The 25219-nt window shown below is 36.3% G+C and overlaps 2 protein-coding genes across 4 annotated transcripts in view; both read right to left on the reverse strand.

The window, feature by feature from the left end:
* Window positions 1–7484, reverse strand: part of LOC132092047 (mitotic checkpoint serine/threonine-protein kinase BUB1 beta-like) — a 43727-nt gene extending 36243 nt beyond the window's left edge. For both annotated transcript variants that reach the window (XM_059498108.1, XM_059498107.1), the window contains exons 1-3: window positions 7330–7484; window positions 6009–6088; window positions 676–857 (exon numbers count right to left, since the gene is read on the reverse strand). In XM_059498108.1, coding sequence (XP_059354091.1) covers window positions 676–857; window positions 6009–6073 — 247 coding nt within the window. In that variant the 5' untranslated portion in view covers window positions 6074–6088; window positions 7330–7484. The remainder of the gene's footprint in view (window positions 1–675; window positions 858–6008; window positions 6089–7329) is intronic.
* LOC132092048 (pre-mRNA-processing factor 17-like) overlaps window positions 1–25219 on the reverse strand; it is a 50312-nt gene that overhangs the window by 13638 nt on the left and 11455 nt on the right. The window contains exons 12-15 of one of the 2 annotated variants that reach the window (XM_059498110.1): window positions 16628–16761; window positions 14661–14737; window positions 11295–11439; window positions 10058–10236 (exon numbers count right to left, since the gene is read on the reverse strand). In XM_059498110.1, the coding sequence (XP_059354093.1) occupies window positions 10059–10236; window positions 11295–11439; window positions 14661–14737; window positions 16628–16761 (534 nt within the window). In that variant the 3' untranslated portion in view covers window position 10058. Of the gene's footprint in view, window positions 1–9856; window positions 10237–11294; window positions 11440–14660; window positions 14738–16627; window positions 16762–25219 lie in introns of those variants that run through there. The other variant, XM_059498109.1, reaches the window with a different exon arrangement.

A 25219-nucleotide genomic window follows, 5' to 3' on the forward strand; every position in this document is an offset into this window, starting at 1 on the left:
CTTGAAGTAAAATAAATGTTAAATAAAAAATTTTTTAGCTATCAAAACATTTATCATGTAAACAAAAACTATTTAGACATATATAAAAAATAATAATAATTGCCGATTACGATATCTAAGGTTCAGTATCGGCCGAAAACGATCCGATACCAATGAAGGGTTTTTCCCCCCCATTTAAATTCATGTAGAATTTATATATCTCTGTGTGGAAATGATAATCATTATTTTACAATCTACTAGATACAGACTACTTATATTACATTATAAAGAAAAATTAAATAAACAATATGGAAAAATATAGGCCTATGCACATTCATAATCTATGACAAATATGTATCATAAACTAGGTTAGTGGATAATTCGGCAGCAAAGGTTATTCTAGAAAAATCAGTGCACAACAATTTTAGAAATCCAAACATTTAGTGGGAAAAAAAAAACTAATTTGTAGGAAACCGGAGCCGATAACTGATTTGAATATCAGATAGGCGCATCGATAATATATATATATTTAATTTTTTAAAGTTTTAGTAATTTGGTTGTTTTCTCATCATTTTGAGATTATATATATATATATATATATATATATATATATATATGAATATGAAAAAATGTAATATATCAGTACAATTTGTTTTCATTTAAGCTCTATCAAACATAGGCAGCATCTGTACGCACCGCTCAAAGCTTTATAGTAGCGTTGCGCTCGGAGCTCTTCCAGACTGAACTCTGTGTCTCCTTGATACACCTGATCCTTACAGTACATGATCTGAACATGACCCTCCTGCTGGGACACATGTTCCTCCGGAGCCTGGCTCCTCTGGGATGGGGCCGCAGTCTCCAGCGGGACGCCTGGAGCGCTTCGTGATTACAAAACATGAGGAGGACAAAATTAAATAGTCACAGACAAATATATGGAAAGATATTTGGCCATTAACAGCCAATAGGCGTGTCCGTTTGGCCAATTAAAGGGATAGTTCACCCAGAAATGAAAATTTGATTTACACCCTCAAGCCATCCTAGCTCTTTCAAACAAATCGAATCGGAGTTATATAAAAAAAAATGTCCTGGCTCTTCCGAGCTTTATAATGGCAGTGAATGGGAGTTTTTTTTTTGCAGTAGTTTAAAAATTGTCTGTCTCCACTGATAAATATAAAATATTAAAAGTACTGTTTGCTGTCTCCACCATCGTCACTCTTTGTATTAAGCAGGAGTTTTCGTACTGTAAGGGGCCGTTCACATATCGCGTCTAAAAACGCGTGGAAAACGCTAGGTGCGCCGCTTTCTGATTTTTTTCCCCAAAGCCTTCGGGCACTTGCGCTCCTGAGGCGTCTGCCGTTGCTAAGCAACCATGACCTGCTCTCTCCATGAAAACCGAGCTAGTTGTACCGCGTGCGCGTCGCGACCGCGTTGCTTCCATTATGAGCGCGCATACCGCGCCTACATTTGAAATAACGAACCTGAGCGCACAAAAGACGCGATATGTGAACGGCCCCTTATGCTTGTGTGCGCCGCGCTCGTTCTTGTTGTGTGTGTTTGACTGACAGACAGCCTCCGCAGCGCGCATGAGAGATCGCAGATCTCACAGACAAACGTCTTAATATCGCAAATTAGAAATGTTTGGTAAGATAAAATGTGTACGATAACATTATTAAGCAAATATCTTCGCCAACTTCACTCTTTATTATTAAGTGGGAGTTTTCATTCTGTGTGCGTGCGCCTCGCTCGTTGTGGTGTGTGTGTGCGCGTGACTGACAGACAGCCTCCGCGGGGCGCATGAGAGATCTCGCAGATCTCACAGACAAACGTCTTAATATGATCGCACATTAGAAATGTTTGGTGAGATAAAATGGGCACGATAACATTATTAGGCAAAAATACATAGTACATACAGTCGTGGCCAAAAGTTTTGAGAATTATATAAATATTGGAAATTGGAAAAGTTGCTGCTTACGTTTTTATAATAGCAATTTGCATATACTCCAGAATGTTATGAAGAGTAATCAGATGAATTGCATAGTCCTTCTTTGCCATGAAAATTAACTTAATCCCAAAAAAACCTTTCCACTGCATTTCATTGCTGTCATTAAAGGACCTGCTGAGATCATTTCAGTAATCGTCTTGTTAACTCAGGTGAGAATGTTGACGAGCACAAGGCTGGAGATCATTATGTCAGGCTGATTGGGTTAGAATGGCAGACTTGACATGTTAAAAGGAGGGTGATGCTTGAAATCATTGTTCTTCCATTGTTAACCATGGTGACCTGCAAAGAAACGCATGCATCCATCATTGCGTTGCATAAAAATGGCTTCACAGGCAAGGATATTGTGGCTACTAAGATTGCACCTAAATCAACAATTTATAGGATCATCAAGAACTTCAAGGAAAGAGGTTCAATTCTTGTAAAGAAGGCTTCAAGGCGTCCAAGAAAGTCCAGCAAGTGCCAGGATGGTCTCCTAAAGAGGATTCAGCTGCGGGATCGGAGTGCCACCAGTGCAGAGCTTGCTCAGGAATGGCAGCAGGCAGGTGTGAGCGCATCTGTACGCACAGTGAGGCCAAGACTTCTGGAAGATGGCCTGGTGTCAAGAACGGCAGCAAAGAAGCTACTTCTCTCCAAAAAAAACATCAGGGACAGATTGATCTTCTGCAGAAAGTATAGTGAATGGACTGCTGAGGACTGGGGCAAAGTCATATTCTCCGATGAAGCCCCTTTCCGATTGTTTGGGGCATCTGGAAAAAGGCTTGTCCGGAGAAGAAAAGGTGAGCGCTACCATCAGTCCTGTGTCATGCCAACAGTAAAGCATCCTGACACCATTCATGTGTGGAGTTGCTTCTCATCCAAGGGAGTGGGCTCACTCACAATTTTTCCCAAAAACACAGCCATGAATAAAGAATGGTACCAAAACACCCTCCAACAGCAACTTCTTCCAACAATCCAACAACAGTTTGGTGAAGAACAATGCATTTTCCAGCACGATGGAGCACCGTGCCATAAGGTAAAAGTGAGAACTAAGTGGCTCGGGGACCAGAATGTTGAAATATTGGGTCCATGGCCTGGAAACTCCCCAGATCTTAATCCCATTGAGAACTTGTGGTCAATCCTCAAGAGGCGGGTGGACAAACAAAAACCCACTAATTCTGACAAACTCCAAGAAGTGATTATGAAAGAATGGGTTGCTATCAGTCAGGATTTGGCCCAGAAGTTGATTGAGAGCATGCCCAGTCGAATTGCAGAGGTCCTGAAAAAGAAGGGCCAACACTGCAAATACTGACTCATTGCATAAATGTCATGTAATTGTCGATAAAAGCCTTTGAAACGTATAAAGTGCTTGTAATTATAGTTCAGTACATCACAGAAACAACTGAAACAAAGATCTAAAAGCAGTTTAGCAGCAAACGTTTTGAAAACTAATATTTATGTAATTCTCAAAACTTTTGGCCATGACTGTACATTTTTTTCCCTCCAGTACTGAAAGCAGAACCGATAGCGTCAGAACTTACTGATACTACGGTCTTTCATAATTTAGCCTCGGGGCCAGTTTAATACCGGGTTTCGGTACCCATCCCTACATATAAGATGGTTTGAGGGTGAGTAAAATATCGGGCGATTTTCATCTTTAGGTGAACTATCCCTTTAAAGGTGCTCTAAGCGATGCCGGGAGTCGTAACTTCTTGTTGACGTTCAAATTGTTGTCAAACAAAACGGAGGCTAGCTAGACCCTCCCTCCTCCTCATCCGTGCACTAACCCCCCAAACCCCACCCCCAAATATTTCTTTTCGGTTATTGGCTGGAACAGTTTGTTATGTTTCGTGGTGCGGGTGAGCCCAGTTTGTTTTTCTTGTTGTTTGTGGAGCCTGTGGTGTCTAGAGAGACCCCGTTTTTTTACAGTGTGTTCAGGGGACAATCAGCTAGCGGAAAGTGAGGAGATGTTTGCTGGATGTGACAAAAAATGTTTTGGCCTAAAAAAATGTGTGACATCACTTAGAGTACTTCTTTAAGAGAAGTACTAGTTCTATCCTAGCTAACCAAAATGGGTTCTAAAAACATTTTCCCCTTGCGTTAAGAAAACAATATTTCTGAATCTTCTCCGAAGGTTCAAAATGCCCAGTTATATAATGTTTTAAAACTGTATTCATTTACATTTACATTTAAATTTAATCATTTAGCAGACGCTTTTATCCAAAGCGACTTACAAATGAGAACAATAGAAGCAGTCAGGTCAACAAGAGAACAACAACAGTATACAAGTGCCATGACAAGTCTAGTATAGAATGCATAGGTAGGTTTTTTTTTTTTTTTTTTTTTTTAATAAAAAGACAAGAAAAGGAAAAGTGCTGGTGTTAGTTGGTTAAGTGCTGGCAAAAAAGATGAGTCTTTAGCTGTTTCTTGAAAATGAGTAAAGACTCAGCTGTACGAATTGAGATTGGGAGGTCATTCCACCAGCTGGACACAGTCCAGGAAAAGGTCGTGAGAGTGATTTTGAACTTCTTTGGGATGGTACCACAAGGCGTCGATCACTTGCAGAGCGCAAACTTCTGGAGGGCACATAAGATTTAACCAATGAGTTTAGGTAAGTTGGTGCCGTGCCAGTGGTCGTCTTGTAGGCTAGCATCAGTACCTTGAATTTGATGCGAGCAGCTGCAGGTAGCCAGTGTAACCTGATGAGGAGCGGAGTAACGTGAGCTTTTTTTGGCTCATTGAAGACAACCCTCGCTGCTGCATTCTGGATCAATTGCAGAGGCTTGACAGTACATGCAGGAAGAGCCAGGAGAGCATTACAATAGTCCAGTCTGGAGAGAACAAGAGCTTGGACAAGAAGTTGGGTTGCTTGCTCTGACAGGAAGGGTCTAATCTTCCTAATGTTGTATAAGGCAAACCTGCAGGACCGGGTCGTTGTAGCAATGTGGTCTGTGAAGCTTAACTGATGATCCATCACAACTCCTAGTTTTCTAGCTGTCCTCGAAGGAGTAATGGTTGATGAGCCCAGCTGTATAGAGAAGTTGTGATGAAGCAATGGGTTAACTGGAATCTCCAGGAGTTCTGTCTTCGTAAGGTTAAGCTGAAGGTGATGGTCATTCATCCAGCTAGAGATGTCACTCAGACAGGCTGAAATGCGAGCAGCTACCGTCGGGTCATCTGGTTGGAATGAGAGGTAGAGTTGGGTGTCATCAGCATAGCAGTGATAAGAAAAGCCATGCTTCTGAATGACAGATCCTAATGATGTCATGTAGATTGAGAAGAGAAGTGGTCCAAGTACTGAGCCTTGTATTCAAACGTTTAAGGCATAGTTTCCCCCAAAAATTATTTTACTCACCCTCAAGTTGTTCCAAACCTGTATAAGTTTCTTTCTTCTGTTAAACGCAAAAGTTGATATTTTAAAGAATGTTGGTAACCAAACATTTTGATGGTAGCAATGGACTTCCATAGTATGGAAAAAATACCATGGTAGTCAATGGCTACCATTAACTCATTTTTGGGAGAACTATCCCTTTAAGGGAACATTCCATTTTATCATTTTGCAAAAAATGTTGGAACGTTAGTTTTGAACGTTCTGAAACAAAAAAAATATATACTAATGTCCAACTAAATATTGAAGAGTTTCGTGAACAATTTACAAACTGATTTTGTGCCAACACTGAACACATTATTAAATACCCAAGAACTCTAAATGAACATTCTACAAACGTTACTCAAAGAACTTTGAGAGAATGTTCCCCGAAGGTTCCGCGTTCGCTGGAATTTTCAGATGCAAAGTAGCCAGACTTTCCAGATCTGTAATCTAGCTAATATTCATTGGATAATATTTTCAAATGGGGGCCTCAAATTAGATGTACAAAATTAGAATCAAATTATATTTACACTACACTTCTTCTTTAACTTCATTTCTACCCTTATGCTTGGTTTAGACCCATTTGAATTATACAAATGTAGAATTAAGACAACACTATAAAAGTAATTTTCAACAATCAAAACATAACGTTATTGATGAGCTTTCGCATTCATTGCTTACCTCCAAACATGAGGCGACAGTTCATCCATCTTCAAGCAATTCGATTTTTCAAATCTTAAAGCCATCCTGAGCGACGTTACCTGCGATTTAATCCAAGAGTTATTACAACAAATCAATATAAGAATATAATTGCATCTGAAACTAGCTGAATGATAAAGTTTACCCCCTTTAACTTGATGTTGTTCTGCTGTTTTGTGTTCATTTGTTGTGTATCACAAATCTTATTTTTTTATTATTGTTTAAACAGTAGGAAAAAAAACAAATCATTAAGGCAGTAGGCCTAAAGTTATGAAAACAAAAAGAAATAAGTATACACAAATACAAATCGCTTAAGAAAATTAACCAATGACAAAAGTGTAGTAACCACCGTTTTTTGTATAACAACTGTTTTACTACATATGGTTAATTTCTGGTTAACTCCTCATGGGTTAACTATAGTAACCATGTGTACGGCAGCTGACGGAAACTAGAGATTATGTTTATTAAGTTTTAAATATGGATATGTTTCTTTAAAAAAGCGCATCAATTTGTTTCATGAGGCCTTTATTCACCCCTCAGGGCTGTGTGGGACACTTTTTATGATGGATGGACGCAGTTTTTTGAACTATTGAATATCACCACCCATTCACAGCCATTATAAAGCATGAAATAGCCAGGATATAACTAAATATAACTGTGATTGCATTCGTCTGAACGAAGAAAGTCATAATACACCTGGGATGTCTTGAGGGGGAGTAAATCATGGGGAAATTTTCATTTTTGGGTGAACTGCCCCTTTAAGAGGAAACATAGGATGAACAGAGACAGTTTTAACAGAATAGTAGTTGTAAATGTACTCGTATAAATCAACTCTAAATAAAGAAAATAGAGGTTTAGAGACATATTTTTGTTTATTAAAAAATTAGCTAGCATATTTTCATATATTCTCTTTCGAGTAGTCAAACAATACAAAGAAAACTTCTTTAAAACCGAAATAAAGTCAGTTACAAAATGAGATCAGATGAACACAAAACGAGTGAATGAATCTTCCTCAGAAGAGACTTAACTTATTATAATCACACCCATAAGCTTTTTTTCTAAACTGACCCTCGTAAAACCCAACCTAAGCCTTTGATTTGATCAGTAGAACATGATTGTTTGCTTTCAATGTTGTTTGTAATCCGAATAGTAGAAAAAACGCGAGTAACATGAGTTCATATTCATTTACTGTCAGTCAGTCTACAGCTAACGTAAACGTTACTAGCAAAACATGTTCTAACCGTTATATAAACATTATATTTGCGCCTTATACATGCACAAGTTGTAAAAAGCACGACTATACCTCCCAAAGTCATAAAATTTTCTTGTTTCGTCACAATCCACTTGATTAATACCTCCGAAATGCTGTTTGCTGACACACTGTTGTTGTGCGATTCGAGGTTTAATTTCAAATCTTACCACGTGACTATGACGTACGAACGGACGTGCCTCGCCACGTCACATTATGCGGCCATTATGGTTTGTTTGTGTGTGTGTCTATATATATATATATATATATATTTAACTATGGTATGGAGTCAATAATTCATTTCTATTAATTTTCATGTTATTCTTAAAAAAAACATTTTTCGACCATTGTAGCAACATTTCCCTTTCTTTATCTTTTATTATAGTAACTAAAACCATTAAAACATATTTTTGTTACTTTAAATGAAAAAAAAAAAAAAACACATTTTATTTCTGCTAACTTAAGGCAACATTTCTCATTTTAATTTAGTTCAAGTTGAAGTACTAAAATACCTAAAATATTAATTAAAAAAAGTTTTAATATACAAATTATACAGACACATTTAAAAAGAATTAAATATAAAATGAAATGACAAACACAAAATTAAACAAAATAAACATAAAATAAAATAAAAACTAATTCAAACTATTAATAAAAAAACATAATAATATCTCAGAACTAAAATAACAATCTTAATAAAGAAAACACAGCCTTTATTTAGGATCATTAAATTGTTTCCCCTGACAATAAAATAACCCCCCCCCCCCAAATTCTCGTTATTGTAATGCAAATAAGCAAACAAGTAAATAACTAAAAATAAAATCACTAAATAAAAACCATTCATTGATATCAGAACAACAAATGCTGCCATGTATAAATAACATTTTTAAAGAATAGTATTTTTTATATAGTATAGTAAATTAAATGATGCTTATTAATAAATACATTACGCTAATATGCTATATGTACATATGCTTAATTTTCTGTATAAAACTATTTATTATTTGTCCTTTTTTCATTCTGAATTGAAATGACTGAGACATGTTTTGGACACGAAAACTAACCTTAACCCACAAACAGAAACACACGCCAAAGAGCTGTATTAAATGAGTGCACTTATTAGTCAACACAACAGTGAGCGACGCCAACATTTGAACCCTGCAGCCAAAACTTGGAGACACCATGAGTCTGTAAGGTGCTCCACACACTCAAAGACTGATAAAAGATGTAGATGAGTCTGCTTCTTCATCAGATTTGGAGAAATGTTGCATTGCATCACTTGCTCAATGCAAGTGAATGGGTGCCGTCAGAATGAGAGCTGATAAAAACATCACAATAATCCCCAGCACTCATCAGTTAACATCTAGAGAAGACTAAAGCTGAAAAAAATCCAGCATTAAAGGGAAAGTTATCCCAAAAATGAAAATTTGACCTGCTTAACCCTAGATGTCGGTGACTTTGTTTCTTCAGTAGAACACAAACTGAGATTTTTAACTCAAACCGTTGCAGTCTATCCGTCTTATAATGGAAGTGTTGATTGCTTTGGAAAAACACCTGTTCTCTAGATTACAGTTAATTAAAAAACTAAACATTTACCCATCTGTCAGATTAAACTCATACACAAGCATGTTTTTTATAAATAAAAAAACATTTAATTATTATTTAGAATATTATTTCATTTTTTTAAATAATACAAATTAAACCAATAAAGAAATATTGCAATAAAACTATAGTACTGTAAGGTAAAAAGGAGCATTTAATAATAATATTATTATTTAGAACAATACTTTTATTATAATTTTACAATTTTGCATTTCATATATATATATATAGTTATAAAAATTAAACCAGTAAATAAATATAAAGATTGCAATACTTCTATTGTACTAAAAAGTAAAAATTGAGAATTTAATAATAATTATTATTATTATACTTATTATTTGGAATAAACATTTTATCCAAATTATAAAAATGTAATCAATAAATATTACTATTATAATAACATTATTGTACTGTAGAGTAAAAAAAAATGCATTTATTATTATTATTCAGAAAATCGTTTTAAATAATAAAAAGACATCTTTACACAGCCGAGTTAAGGCTGCTCTGAGCATGCTTAAATTCTGTGTAAAGACATTATTCCACATAAAGACTAAAATAAACCCGTTCAGACCCACCTCAGCCCTTAGTATCAAAGTCTACAGTCATGATCGTGGTTTAAATGCACTTATGCCACCTCTGAGCAGGATTAAATCATCTGGGTTAAAGACATCTAAATGCCACTTCAGAAGCGCCTCTGAGCCTTCCTTGCAGTGCAAAATTGATCACACCAGAACTTTATATATACATGCACATATATATTAAGAGAGAGACACGGAGAGAGAGAGCATATATTGAGTTAAAATTAAAATGCAGTACTTTACACTGCAATCAAAGTCTTAGGGAGTCAATTTGAGGAGTTCATTCCCTCATTAGAGATGGTAAAGTACTTTCTTTATGCCTCTAATCACACGCTTTATTGTAATCCATTCTCTGAAAATGAACGGGGGACAATTCAACCAAAACACAAAGACAGCAGAAATAAACAAGATGCATTTATTATCCTCAAAAAGAGACGAATGTGAGACACTGGAGATACAGATTCATTCATTATAAAACAAGAAGCATGAGCTGCAAGTCTCTGGTGTGTGTGTGTGTGTGTGTGTGGGGGGGGGACTGGATGCCAGCCCATTATTACTCTGACATCAGTGTTAAACGCTCAGTCTCAGGACGGCGTGCTGCGCTCAGTCCCAGAGCTTGATCTGTCCGTCCCAGCCGCAGGTGATCACCTTCGACGTCTCGTGAGGATGCCAGAGCGCGCTGATGCACACCTTATCATGAGCCTTGATCCGGTGATACAGCTTCGTCGTCTTCCAGTCCCAGATATTCAGCTTCCCGTCAGCGTCGCCGGAAACCACATAACTGCAGTAAAACAATACACTGGTAACATATATATAACTTTTAATGATTCAAAATATAACTCCGTATTCATGAGGTGCTCTGAAATGGTTCAAAAAAGTTTTTTTTATTTTCAATCAGAGAAATCATGATTTCAATAAAAAAATGTCTTCAATGCAAGAAAAACAGTAAAAATCTTTTTTAATTAAAGGCATATTTTCCATAAAGATTGTCAATAAATGAACGAGTAAAAATTATACTTAAAATATCTTTTAGATGCACCAATAAAAATATACATATTTAAGTATAATTATATATATATATGCTGCTCCACCAATATAAACAACATTTTAAATAAAATAAAAAAGTGTATTTAACGTTTTAAAATAAAGACTTCATAAATTAGTACCGTAAATGTATTCAATTCCTCTAAAACACTTTTATTTTACAGTAAAATTTAAAAATAAAACCCGAATATTTCTTTTTTTGTTTTAAATAAAACCAAAATCTCAAGATGGCTTAAATGTGATTATTATTAATTATTACATAAATATATGCACTCCAAAAATAAATAAAAATAAATTAAAAAAATAAATTAAAAAACCCTTAAAAGGTTTATTGTTTGAAAGGGAAGACTGCATAAATATTAGTATTGTAATTTTACAGTTGTACTGTAAAACAAAAGTATTTTTATTTTTATTACTATAATATTTTTTCTTAATAATGTAATAATTTCACTGTAAAAACTGCATGCATTTTAAATAAGTTTAATATTTTAGTAATCATAATAATCATTATATATATATATATATATATATATATATATATATAAATAAATGTGTGTGTGTTTTGTTAAAAACAAGCATAGCAGGCCTGGAGCATTTATTAAAAATAATTAGCATTTTAAAAAGCAATTTTGAGAAAAAATTAGTCACACAATGTGGCTTCGTTTCAAAATGATCTTCAACATCTATAACCCGTCTCAAGCCTGTCCTGTAGAGCCCACTGGACCTGAGTGAGACCAGCTCATCTGTCATTGTTCCGGAGCGTCTCGTTAGGAATCACACTAATCAGTGCCTCACCTCATGTCTGGAGAGAAGTCCACCTGACAGGCGTATCCCGCCACCATGTGACCCTTGAAGATCTTCTTCTTGTTGAGCCGGAATCTGTTCTGCGCTCCGAAGATCAGGATCTGATTATCCATGGACTGACACGCCAGCCACTTCCCTAAAGTTAATCACATTCATTAACTCATTACTGCCATGCCCCGATCTCCAGCTCACATTCAAGACTCCTTCAAACAATAAACTAATAAAAATAAGCTAGAGGACTAGAAGAGATTCAAAAATAAAATTAAAGACTCTTATTTAATTTCAACCATAAAAAAGGAAATAAATCACTTTTTGAATGGACAAATTAAGATATATATGAAACCGTTTATTTAAATATTTTAGTTTAACAGTTAAAATGAAACAAAGTATTTAAAAAAATCTTTAAAATGAAAAATAAACATTAAAACGGTTTATTGAATTCATACTTTAAAATTTAATAACTATAGTAAATAAAAATATAGATAACTATAAACTATAACTATAAATAAAATCATAACTATAGTACACTAATATTAAAATAAATGAAAAAAATAAATAATAAATTGCATTCAAAACAGCCAAAGATGTAATTTATCAATTTTTTAATCGATAGAAGAAAAAAAATACTGTACAATCAACTTTTTGAGTTAATTTAACTGTGTAAAATCCATCAATAATTAGCAAAGGAAAATTAAACCACTTTTTAAAATGGACAAATTAAAAGATATTTAAATCTTTTTAATGCATGATTTAAAATGTACTTCAAATGTATACATAATTTAACTTTTTTTTTTTTTTTAATAAAAAAAAAAGTAAAAATTAAATTTGTGTTTTAAAATCCATTAAACAGAACCATAAATATAGTAAAATAATAAATATTAAAACAAACATTTTAAATTACACTCAAAAAGCCAAATGCTCTTCTTCATCCATATTTTTAGCTTGCATTATGGACACTTGGAGACAAAAATAACTTTCGACTCAATTTGAACCTGTTACTGAACAATAGAGTTCCATCAATTAAATATTTTGAGCTATTTGATAGTCTAAAAACACTCTCAGATACACGTTGCTCTTGTAAGAATGTTCTCTGGGCTCGCTAAGAGAGTATGCCTGCACTTAAAACGCGTTCAGTGCAATCGCAGTGAATCTCTTCTCTTCGATTAAAGTAAGCGTGTATGTACTTAGACTGTGTCCCGTGCGTTCGCGCATGGCCAAGTACTGTTCTCTTCAATTTCTTTCTCTTTGCTCTTGGCATAAACGCTGTCAAAACGGCAACAACCAATCAGAAATAGGCTTCAACGACTGACCAATGAAAACGCGACATCGTACATGGAATCTTATTGGTTGATATTGAACCGCACATGGAACACATGGAATAAGTTCACTGAAGTTCAATCAAGACGATACATTTGACATATTTAACATCAAAACAAATAAAACTGGTTACCGGAGATCGTCGAATCGGTGGATCCATCTCTGCTCGTCTTGATTGAACGTCAGTGAATTTATTCCATGTTATGATTGATGATCAGCTGACTTTCTCAGACCACATTGCTAAAACTGTCGGATCCTGCAGATTTGCTTTATTCAACATCAAGAAGATCAAGCCCTTTCTTTCTGAACATGCTGCACAGCTCCTTGTTCATGCTCTTGTTCTGTCCAGGCTGGACTATTGCAATGCCCTCTTGGCAGGTCTTCCAGCCAGTTATATCAAACCTTTACAATTAATCCAGAACGCGGCAGCAAGATTAATTTTAAATGAGCCAAAAACAATACACGACACACCTCTGTTTATCAGTTTGCACTGGCTTCCAATAGCTGCTCGCATAAAATTCAAGGCATTAATGTCTGCCTACAAAACTACCACTGGCTCTGCACCCATTTACCTAAATTTGTTACTTCAGACTTATGTGCCTCTAGAAGCTTGCGCTCACTATTCTAATTATATTCTTAAAAAAAAAAATCTAACTACTTTTCTAATATTTTTGTATTCCGTTTTCTTTTCATTTATTATGCAATTGTGTGTGTGTGTGTGTGTGTGTGTGTGTGTGTGTATATATATATATGTGTGTATGTGTTTGTATGTATATTAGGGGTGTAACGGTACGCAAACATCACGGTTCGGTACGTACCTCGGTTTTAAAGTCACGGTTCGGTTCATTTTCGGTACAGTAAGGGAAAGAAATGCAAACATTAAACTGCAGGTTGTTTGTTACTAAAAACTTTTTTTAAACAATTTACACTTTTTTAAAATACTTTTTAATAAAATATATATATAATAAAAAAAGAATAAGAAATAAAATACAGCTGCAAAGTTCTCCACTAAATAAAATACTCTTAGTCTCAAAACAATATCATATAATAAAATATAATGAACAATATAAATAAATAACTATGATTACAGTGCAGCATTACCAATCCCAGCTTGTAGGCTTGCTCATATTTAAAAAATATATATAACTTTTCCAAAGTGTAAAGTGCAGCATCAACAGTTTCAGTTTTTAGACCTGCTCAGATTTCGTTATTGCGTTGGACCGATCAGAATTAAGAGCAAAGGTCTGTTTAAATGCCGACGGGAGCTGCGTTTGAATTACAATCGTTTTTTTCCTAGTTGTAGTGATGCCTTTTGAAAACCTTAGGCCGGTGACACACTGGCATATTGCACCTGTCAAACACCGTCAATACTCTATTCTTTTTTTTTATTCTATATGTTTTCTTTTTATGTATTTGTATTATTTAAAATCCCATGCTACGTGTACTGTGTTAACCTAACTGAGACTTGTTATAGCACTTATATATCATTGCTCTTTTTGATTGCTTCCACTGTCCTCATCTGTAAGTCGCTTTGGATAAAAGCGTCTGCTAAATGAATAAATGTAAATGTAATGTTCCATGTGCGGTTCAATATCAAACAATAAGATCCCATGTACGATGTCGCGTTTTCATTGGTCAGTCGTTGAAGCCTATTTCTGATTGGTTGTTGCCGTTTTGACAGCGTTTATGCCAAGAGCAAAGAGAAAGAAATTGAAGAGAACAGTACTTGGCCATGCGCGAACGCACGGGACACAGTCTAAGTACATACACGCTTACTTTAATGGAAGAGAAGAGATTCACTGCGATTGCACTGAACGCGTTTTAAGTGCAGGCCCAGAGAAAATTGCAACGTGTATCTGAGAGCGCGTGCCCAGTTCCTGCGCGCGAGCAGAGATTGACGCTCGCGCATTATATTAATGTACTTACGCGCTACAATTATGCTCTCTCGACATTTGACAGGGAAATAATGCCATAGTGATCTACTCCATTATTGATCACAGACAGGAAGTGAGAGTTACATGACATGCACAGATCACTCACCATTGGGCGAGAGTGTGACGGCAGGCATCGAGTGCATACTGGGCTCAGCGATGTACTTGAAGTCCACAGGAATATCCCTAAAAACACACACAGAGATCGTACTGTAAAGCATGAAAGCTGCACTGCAGTCTGTTCTGAACGTGTGTATTCAGACACACAGATGGACGTTTAAATATGAAAGTATTGATGAGCATATACTGCTTTTGGAAAAAATATGCCAGTTGATGTGGAAAATGTATTTTATTTAGTTAGTGTATATTTATAATAAATAATTATATTTTTAAAAAAAAGTACGAAAACGAAAACAAATACACTTACATATACATTTAAAATGTATAATATATTAATATTTTTTTTTAGATTTGATATAATTTTTCATAAATTATATATATATATATATATATATATATATATAGTTTAGATTTATAAAAAAAGTACATTTTTGTAAAAGTCCCTAAACAAAATAAAAACGCATTTAAAAGTATATACATTTAATATAATTTAAATTCTAATAAATATTTATTTAATCTCTCTCGGTCCTCTGTCTATATAAATATATACATGTATATAACATCTTTACAAAACATTACATTCTATGCATATAAGGAGGTTTTTATAAATAAAGTACATGTATAAACTTTAATACAAATTTTAATTGATTAATTTGGTAAAAAGAATATTTAACATTATTTATTTGCAAAATAATAAAATTAAAGATCAATAAGATTTTTAGAATTCTAAATCACAGGAATAAATTATTATTATTATTATTATTATTAATAAAAACATTTAATTTAAATGTTAACATTTCACAATATTCTAATTCTTTTTTTTTTTTTTGCCTTGGCACACACACACACACACACACACACACACACAGATAAGTGTTTATTTTTTGTGTGTAATTTTTCAATTTTAGATCATTTGACTCAGTTATTTCTTTAACCACAAAGAAAACTATTTCCTCCATAATTGCCTGTAAGAGTGTATTAAAGCTACATATAATCCAGAACACACAGAGATCTGCTGCTTCTCTCTCGGTTATGTCTGAGGTTTGCAATCCATCTACGACAGAGCGAACATCTCCAAACTGGAGCAGAACATCAGCAGCTGAGACACAGAGCGGTCCGAAATAACTCCAACACAACATTTAATGACCTGAAACTCGACAGAAGGTGAACTCTAGAGATGAGCATATGGCAAGATCTTAATTATATTCTTTCTTCTCCTGTCTTTTAATAATTCATGCACGGATAAATCGGACATGAAAAGAAGTTATTAAAGCTACCGTTTAAATCAACACACTGGAGTAGAAACAAATATCACATTAAAAAGCTGATTTAAAATCTACAATTTGAAGGTTTATATGCAACTGATTATTAAACAACCTTTTTTTTGTGTGGTTTTCAACTAAATGAATTTGTTTCAGTAACATTCAAATCATTTCTGGGAAAATGTTGATCAGTGAAATTTTTATTTAATTAAGAAACTATTATATACTTAAATCATTATTTTGAATGAGTTCAAAATATTTTTTGAATTTATAATTGTATTTTTAAGTTTTAGTAATATTGTTAGGCACTTTTGTTGTTTTTATTAGTTATAAAAAAATGTGTGTGTGTATATATGTACATGTACACACACACACACACATAATTATATATTTTTTTTACATGAAAATAAAAAAGCTGCCTAGAAAATTAGCTGAATAAAAAATTATATATTTTATTAACATTTATGAACCATTTTTAATGGTTTTATGTTCAGTTGTAGTTTCAGTGAACTTCAATAACCCTGACGTTGATTTGTTGTTTTTTTTGACCCAAGTTTAACTAAAACGAACGAATCCCTTTTCACCTGGAATCAGAAGATTAAAAGGTAAAACTGACATCTGCTCGAAGAAAGTGGACATGATTCTGGTGATTAATCTCTGAGCTGTGAGTGTGTTCTGGTGCAGAGTTCCTCACCACTCCCAGACGCGCAGGCTCTTGTCGTCTGACGTGCTGACGAAGCGCCGGTTCTCATCCACGAAAGTGATTGTGTTGACCGCACCGAGGTGTCTGTCGTACTCCTGAACCACCTCACCGGAGCGGATGTCCCACTGCACACACACACACATGTTTGTTTCTGTGTAAAGTGTGTTCATCCCATAGGTGTAATGGTTTTTATACTGTACAAACTGTATATTCTATGGCCCTACACCAACCCTACACCTAACAGGAAACTTTGTGCATTTTTACTTTCTCAAAAAAACCTCATTCTGTATGATTTATAAGCGTTTTGAAAAATGCCTGTGTCATACCCATGTCATTATACATAGAGTTGTGTCCTGATATGAAACACACACACACACACACACACACACACACACACACACACACACAGGGTATCTGCACATTTTTACCAAAAATTTTAATGACTTTTAAGACCTTTTTAAGACCTTCAAGAATAAAAATTAAGACCATTATCCCGGCAAAATAAATAATAATTATATATATATATATATATATATATATATATATATATATAGTACAGACCAAAAGTTTGGAAACATTACTATTTGTATTGTTTTTGAAAGAAGTTTCTTCTGGTCATCAAGCCTGCATTTATTTGATCAAAAATACAGAAAAACAATATACACTACTGGTCAGTAATTTGGGGTCAGTAATTTTTTTTCTTTCTTTTAAAAATAAAATAAAATCAATACTTTTATTCAGCAAGGATGTGTTAAATTGATAAAAAGTGATAGTAGAGAAAATATATTATTAGAATATATATTATTAGAATTTATTTTTTTTATTTTGAATAAATGCAGTTCTTTTTAACCTTTTATTGATCAAATATATGAGACAGCAGAACTGTTTCCAACACTCATAATAAATCAGAATATTAGAATGATTTCTAAATGATCATGTGATCGACTGATGTTACATGTGACACTGAAGCTGGAGGAATGATGCTGAAAATTCAGCTTTCAACAGACGTTGCCTTTTTATGTACGGAACAAGTCCAAATTGAGCAAGATAAGAGGTTTTGTCCTTGCCACAACTAAATGTTTTTGCACATTCCGAGTCAGGGAACATTGCCCTGAAGACGGTGCTCACCAGTGATGCGAGGGTTGATCCAAAATGAGCGGGTGCCTGTGGTCATCCAAAAATATTTTTTATGAGAATCAGGTCGCGGTCGGTCGGGTCGTTTGAAATAAAGATGCCAAATAAACCTTTGTGATTTATGTAGTACTAGACACAATCTTAATTTTGATCAATGTTTTATCAATCAATTGCCCGTATTTTATAAATAAGAAGCAAATATATAACAGACAATGTAATGAGGTGCCGGCACGATCACTTGCATTGCATGTTAACTGGAGGACGCCGAAACTCAGCTTGTGCCTCACAGATATGACAAATATAGGCTATATATTGCAGAAAGCTTGAAATGTCTATTTTAAAATAAAATATTCAAATCAAAACAAGTAGGCTACTCTCTGATTATATAATCCATATGAAATATGCATTTCTCTCTGGCATTCATGGCGAGTAAGCATCGCCAACTTCATCTTTGCAGCGACACAGAAAACACTAGTTTATTACTAAACAATTACATTTCTCGAACCAGCAGGCCATTCTGGGTTGAGTGAGCGACCCCACGGAATGAGTGAGCTGAGCGGAATATTCAGAAATGCGCTCGGAACAAACCCGAACCTCTGCTGAAATTCAAACATCAAAATAGACATAGCCAGACTAGACTACTTTAGTACAAATGATGAGCTTATTGACGATTTTGTATCATTCTTAACAAAATTAGAATATAGGGTTTTTTTTTTGCCTAGTTCCTATGTCTATGGCCCAATGACGCTACAATGAGCATTTACTGCGGGTCAGGAATCGGGTCGGGTACAATATTTTCTTTTTTGCGGTCCTAGTTGCAGGTGGCTCAGTTGAAAACGTCAGTCGTGTGCGGGTTATTAATACATTGACCCGCGCATCACTGGTGCTCACGTCTTCGTTGGAGTGATGTCGGCTAACCATGTGCAAAGCCCACAGCATTTCGGCCTTCAGTGTAGTGGTTAGGGAGAATGTACCGAAGGCATTACTTGTACTGGGACCCGAAGACACCAACGCGGGTGTAACGTTAGCCTTTGAAGTAGATACCGATGCTGCAAACATCTGAATGGGGACAGTTGTTGCCTGACTATCGGCATAGCGCTTGTGCTTCTCCCCTTGTGCGTCAAGGGGCTTTGCAGCTCATTGTTCCCAATTGTATGGTCTTTTTGCAAAGTCTGCACCGCACTTCGTATTCCGTCGTTTTTTGTAACCTGCTATATTTCTCATCATCGAGCCAGTTATTATTAAACCTGCACTTTCCCCTCTTGGCTCGCGTCTGCCACTCTGAATGAAACACTTCTTCGTCTGTTTCTATGACAGGCCTACTGGGAAAACACTGCCCCCTTAATGGTGTATGATGCCTGTGATATAGGCACACGCTACTTTCTAATGTCTTCAGACAGGGACGTGCGCTGGTGAAATTACGTTAGCATGGAAAATAGTTTTTCCGATAACTTTCTTTCATTCCGCCCACATGAAATTTAATGCCACTCTTCAAAAATTAGCGCAATTTAATACATTTTAAGACCTTAAAAAACTTATATTTTAAGACGTTTTAATAGTTTTTAAGGATCCGCGGAGACCCTGACACACACACACACACACGCACACTCTCACACACTCACATGCTTATGGCGTTCTGATTAGATCTTTAATATGACGTTGTAACATGCACTCGTCTCACTGAACGTCTCACTGACGTCTTGATTTTTTGCTATTAAATCCATTCATTTTAAGGCGCAGACGAGGCGTAGACGTTACGCAGACGTCACGTAAATCACGTGTGGCAGTGAAGTGTCGAGCCAGACGTTCACGCGTGAATCACGTGTAGCAGTGAAGTTATTTATTTATTCCCTAACACGGATCAGAACACGGTCCTCACACGGCTCAGGGCTGTGTGTGAGGCAATGCACAATTTACTTGCACTTCATTCACTGCTCTCAATGGACGTGACATCTCCGTCTGCATTATAACGTGACGTCTGCGTCTGACTTTTTTTTTTTTTTTTTTGTGATTGCAGTTTTTTAGTGCATCTTTTCCCCGGCCAATTCTATGTACATTAATTATTCCGTTTATTATTATGAAATCCTTTTTGAGATGACATTTTAGGGTTATTTTGTTTTTATCTTTTTACATGTTTAATGTAGCCTACAGTACTTGATCGTCTTGGCCAACCCATCGATCGCAATTGGCTGCTAGATCTGAGAATGTTGCTGTAAAATAATAAAGGCTGTAAAATACATTAAGCCTGATTAATGTTTAGTTTTTCAAGCACCTCTCTTCTTATATTTTACATTTAAAATCTAAATTAGGATTCTAATATAATTTTAGTATTCAATTTTTTTTCCTTTTTGTGATTGCAGTTTTTAGTGCGTCTTTTTCCCGGCCAACTCAATATATATTAATTAATGTGCATTTTAAATATATATATATTAATATATAATAATTTAGAATTTTTTGACATTTTTTAATTACACTAAAAGTATAAAGATAACGTACAAAGCCTATAAATAACAAAAACAATCATTTAGGGAAGTTTGTGTTTCTTATAGGTAAACTTATGTTGTATTGTTTTATGAAATCCAATTTTTTTTTTAAATTTACATCTGGGGTTATTGTGTTTTTTTTTTTTTTTTAATCTTTTTACATTTTTAATGTAGCTTACAGCACTTGATGGCCAGCTGCTAGATCTGAGAATGTTGCTGTAAAATAATAATAAAATGCATGGAAAAATGCATTATGCCTGATAAATGTTCTGTTTTTCAAGCACCTCTCTTCTTATATTTTACATTTAAAATCTTAATTAGGTCAATATTATTTTATTATTATTTATTCAGCAATAATGTTAAATTAAGATTTCTATATTTTGAAATAAATCTGCCAGGATTCATCAATCAATCCTTTAAAAATATCATAGAAAATATTATGCAGCACAATTGTTTCCGACGTTGAACATTGAAGGACCATATTAATTTTTTTATTTGTCGTGTCCTCGATCGTTATCGTTAATGGGCATTTTATATTTTTTCCTAGAAGAGTGCATTATATTTAGCGTCAAATTCTTAAATTCAATCAATAAAGTGTCTGCAAAAAAAAAAAAAAAAAAATTATACAAATACTAATTTAACCACATCAACTCTGGGGACCCACCGGTGGGTCCAATATTGCATATGCCTAATTCTCAAAAAATCTAAATAACAGCTGAAGTGGTTAAGAAATTCAGGGTTGTTACCAAATCAATAAAAAAATATTATAAACAAAATATATCTTTTCAATGCATAGGAAACACGCTGCATCTGAAGAGGCATTTAGATGTATTTACACACTGTTTAATGCAGGACATGAATTCTTTAACCTGCAGTTATAAATGCATAAATGATGTTTTGATATTTTAATCGTAAAACGTTGAATAGCCTACTGATATTAACAATTATAAAGAAAAACACTTTAAATACTTTAAACTATATTAAATGTGAAATGAAAACCGCCAGTAGGTGTTATCAAGTCACTATTAATAAGTGTATCATTGATCATTTAAACGGTTGATTAATTCAGGAACGAAACACTGTCATGATGCTTAGAGACACAAAACAGCGCCGTGCCTATATTATATATAATAATGTCAAATTATTAAGATTTCTATATTTTGAATTACAGTTTTTTTCAACTGCTTACACACAAAATTATTACCTGACACTCAAACACCAGAACCACACACTAAATCTGCAAAACCATAAACAAATTTTTGGCCTTTTACTCAGTTTTCAATTTTGTTAAACACTTTTTTGCAAAACACAACACACAATTTTCTATGCAACACACAAAAATCTGACAGGAAGTTTCTTGATTTCCTTTTATAAACACAACCAATCAAAATGCCACACTAATTCATCAGTGCCTCACACTAACTCCTCACATGTGCAAACACTTGTTGCTTTACTTAACAACAACCAATCATAACTTTAGTAGTGGCCTATAAATAGGCCAAAGGTCAAGTAATAGCTTCTGGACAATGGATGCAAACAATGCAGACAGAGTAAGAGGAGTTGGAAGGGGAGCAAGGGGAGGAAGAGGATGAGTCAGAAATGGAGGAGGACAAGGAACAAGAAGAGTGGTCTCGAATTAGATTAGGGCTACAGTAGTCAACAATGAGAGAGGCTGGACTGAGAGTCCAGGCTAATTTGAGTAGATTATGAGTAGACACATAATGGCTTTTTTACCATAACAAACAATAGGCCTATACTAGAATACAGTTTTTTTGGATGACTTACACCCTAAAATTAAAAGTAGTACACTATTAGCAAAACCTTACACTCAAGAAGCAAAACATCAGCCCATATTTGCACAACTATTAGCACATTGTCAACCTCACACTTGTTGCAAAACTCTACACACAGTGATTTGCAAAACACTAAACACACTTAACATACATTACACACAAACATCTATCATGAAGTCACTTCCTTGCAATACCAAAGCACTGACTGTCAAATTACCGCACCGTCCAACCAATTGGTTCAACACAGTCATCAGGTGTGGAAACACTTGTTTGCTCAATTGTAGACACACCAATCAGGTGTATAAGCATTATAAGAAACAGCAGGTGAGTTCATCTGTCTTCAAGCACAATGGAAAGAGTCAGAGAAAGAGTAAGACGAGGAGGAGAACGAGGAGAAGAATGTGGAGGAGGACAAGGAGGAAGGGGAGGAAGAGGAATCAACAGAGGAAGAGATGGAGGTCATGCTGGAGGAGGAGGAGGAAGACAAGAAGGAGAACGAGGAGAAGAACGTGGAGGAGGACAAGGAGGAAGGGGAGGAAGAGGAATCAACAGAGGAAGAGATGGAGGCCATGCTGGAGGAAGAGGAGGAAGACAAGACGGAGAACGAGGAGAAGAACGTGGAGGAGGACAAGGAGGAAGGGGAGGAAGAGGAATCAACAGAGGAAGAGATGGAGGCCATGCTGGAGGAAGAGGAGGAAGACAAGAAGGAGAACGAGGAGAAGAACGTGGAGGAGGACAAGGAGGAAGGGGAGGAAGAGGAATCAACAGAGGAAGAGATGGAGGTCATGCTGGAGGAAGAGGAGGAAGACAAGAAGGAGAACGAGGAGAAGAACGTGGAGGAGGACAAGGAGGAAGGGGAGGAAGAGGAATCAACAGAGGAAGTGATGGAGGCCATGCTGGAGGAAGAGGAGGAAGACAAGAAGGAGAACGAGGAGAAGAACGTGGAGGAGGACAAGGAGGAAGGGGAGGAAGAGGAATCAACAGAGGAAGAGATGGAGGCCATGCTGGAGGAAGAGGAGGAAGACAAGAAGGAGAACGAGGAGAAGAACGTGGAGGAGGACAAGGAGGAAGGGGAGGAAGAGGAATCAACAGAGGAAGAGATGGAGGTCATGCTGGAGGAGGAGGAGGAAGACAAGAAGGAGAACGAGGAGAAGAACTTGGAGGAGGACAAGGAGGAAGGGGAGGAAGAGGAATCAACAGAGGAAGAGATGGAGGCCATGCTGGAGGAAGAGGAGGAAGACAAGAAGGAGAACGAGGAGAAGAACGTGGAGGAGGACAAGGAGGAAGGGGAGGAAGAGGAATCAACAGAGGAAGAGATGGAGGTCATGCTGGAGGAAGAGGAGGAAGACAAGGAGAACGAGGAGAAGAACGTGGAGGAGGACAAGGAGGAAGGGGAGGAAGAGGAATCAACAGAGGAAGAGATGGAGGTCATGCTGGAGGAGGAGGAGGAAGACAAGAAGGAGAACGAGGAGAAGAACTTGGAGGAGGACAAGGAGGAAGGGGAGGAAGAGGAATCAACAGAGGAAGAGATGGAGGCCATGCTGGAGGAAGAGGAGGAAGACAAGAAGGAGAACGAGGAGAAGAACGTGGAGGACAAGGAGGAAGGGGAGGAAGAGGAATCAACAGAGGAAGAGATGGAGGCCATGCTGGAGGAAGAGGAGGAAGACAAGGAGAACGAGGAGAAGAACGTGGAGGAGGACAAGGAGGAAGGGGAGGAAGAGGAATCAACAGAGGAAGAGATGGAGGTCATGCTGGAGGAAGAGGAAGACAAGAAGGAGAACGAGGAGAAGAACGTGGAGGAGGACAAGGAGGAAGGGGAGGAAGAGGAATCAACAGAGGAAGTGATGGAGGCCATGCTGGAGGAAGAGGAGGAAGACAAGAAGGAGAACGAGGAGAAGAACGTGGAGGAGGACAAGGAGGAAGGGGAGGAAGAGGAATCAACAGAGGAAGTGATGGAGGCCATGCTGGAGGAAGAGGAGGAAGACAAGAAGGAGAACGAGGAGAAGAACGTGGAGGAGGACAAGGAGGAAGGGGAGGAAGAGGAATCAACAGAGGAAGTGATGGAGGCCATGCTGGAGGAAGAGGAAGACAAGAAGGAGAACGAGGAGAAGAACGTGGAGGAGGACAAGGAGGAAGGGGAGGAAGAGGAATCAACAGAGGAAGAGATGGAGGCCATGCTGGAGGAGGAGGAGGTGCTCAAAGAGGACCGAATCTGACGAATGAGATCCGCACAACACTGGTTAACCACGTTGTCAACCACGGCCTGACGCTGAGGGAGGCTGGACTGCGAGTACAGCCAAATCTAAGCCGATACACAGTGGCAAGTGTGATAAGAACATTTCGACTGGAAAATGGGTATTGTAAAAATATCATCTCAAAAACATCTGCACGGTTTCAGTAACTGCTTACAGTACTGTATTCTATGCACTATCAGCATTTCTGTTACCTTTTCCTGTGAAATTACTGTACTATTGTATACTGTTTTTTTTCTACATAGGATTGAGGGTCAGGAACGACACGGGGGAAGTCCTCCTATGTTCACAGAACAGCAAGAGAGGGAGATAGTAAACGTGGTTTTGGCCAACAAACAATGCTATAACACTCAATCAGCTCCAAGCTAACATTGTCAGACCACGTCAGTTTCAACGATATCCATCAGGTCTCAACATCAACATCAATCCAAGACATGGAGGAGGCCTGTGACCAGATGGAGGTAGCAGCAATGCAAGGATGGATTCGCCATTCAAGACGTTTCTTTCCAAGGTGTTTTGCTAATGACAACATTGCCTGCGACGTTGATGAAATTCTCTGGCCAGATCCAGGTTTTTTTTTTACAGTAAAATTGCAGTACAAGATGTAAAGTGACTTTTGTTATGAATCTCCATGTCAACATTTTGGGCGTGTTGAGAACTAAATGAGTTTCTTCAGTCTGCAACATTGGTCTTGTGGTTTTGTTTGGTGAATTTACATTATATTTGTACTTTGTTGATGGTAGCCTACTCTAATCATAGGGAAGTAGAAGTGCATGTACATGTGAGCTTTTAAAAGAAGAGCTTTAGGTTTTGAATAACAGTGTGTATATGACATAATCAAAAATATAGCATTATGGTAAAGGTGTTTACAATGTAAGACAAATGTTTGCTTTTGAAATATGTTTGTGATATTTTGACTGT

Source organism: Carassius carassius, chromosome 18 (genome assembly GCF_963082965.1).
Source record: "Carassius carassius chromosome 18, fCarCar2.1, whole genome shotgun sequence".
NCBI lineage: Eukaryota > Metazoa > Chordata > Actinopteri > Cypriniformes > Cyprinidae > Carassius > Carassius carassius.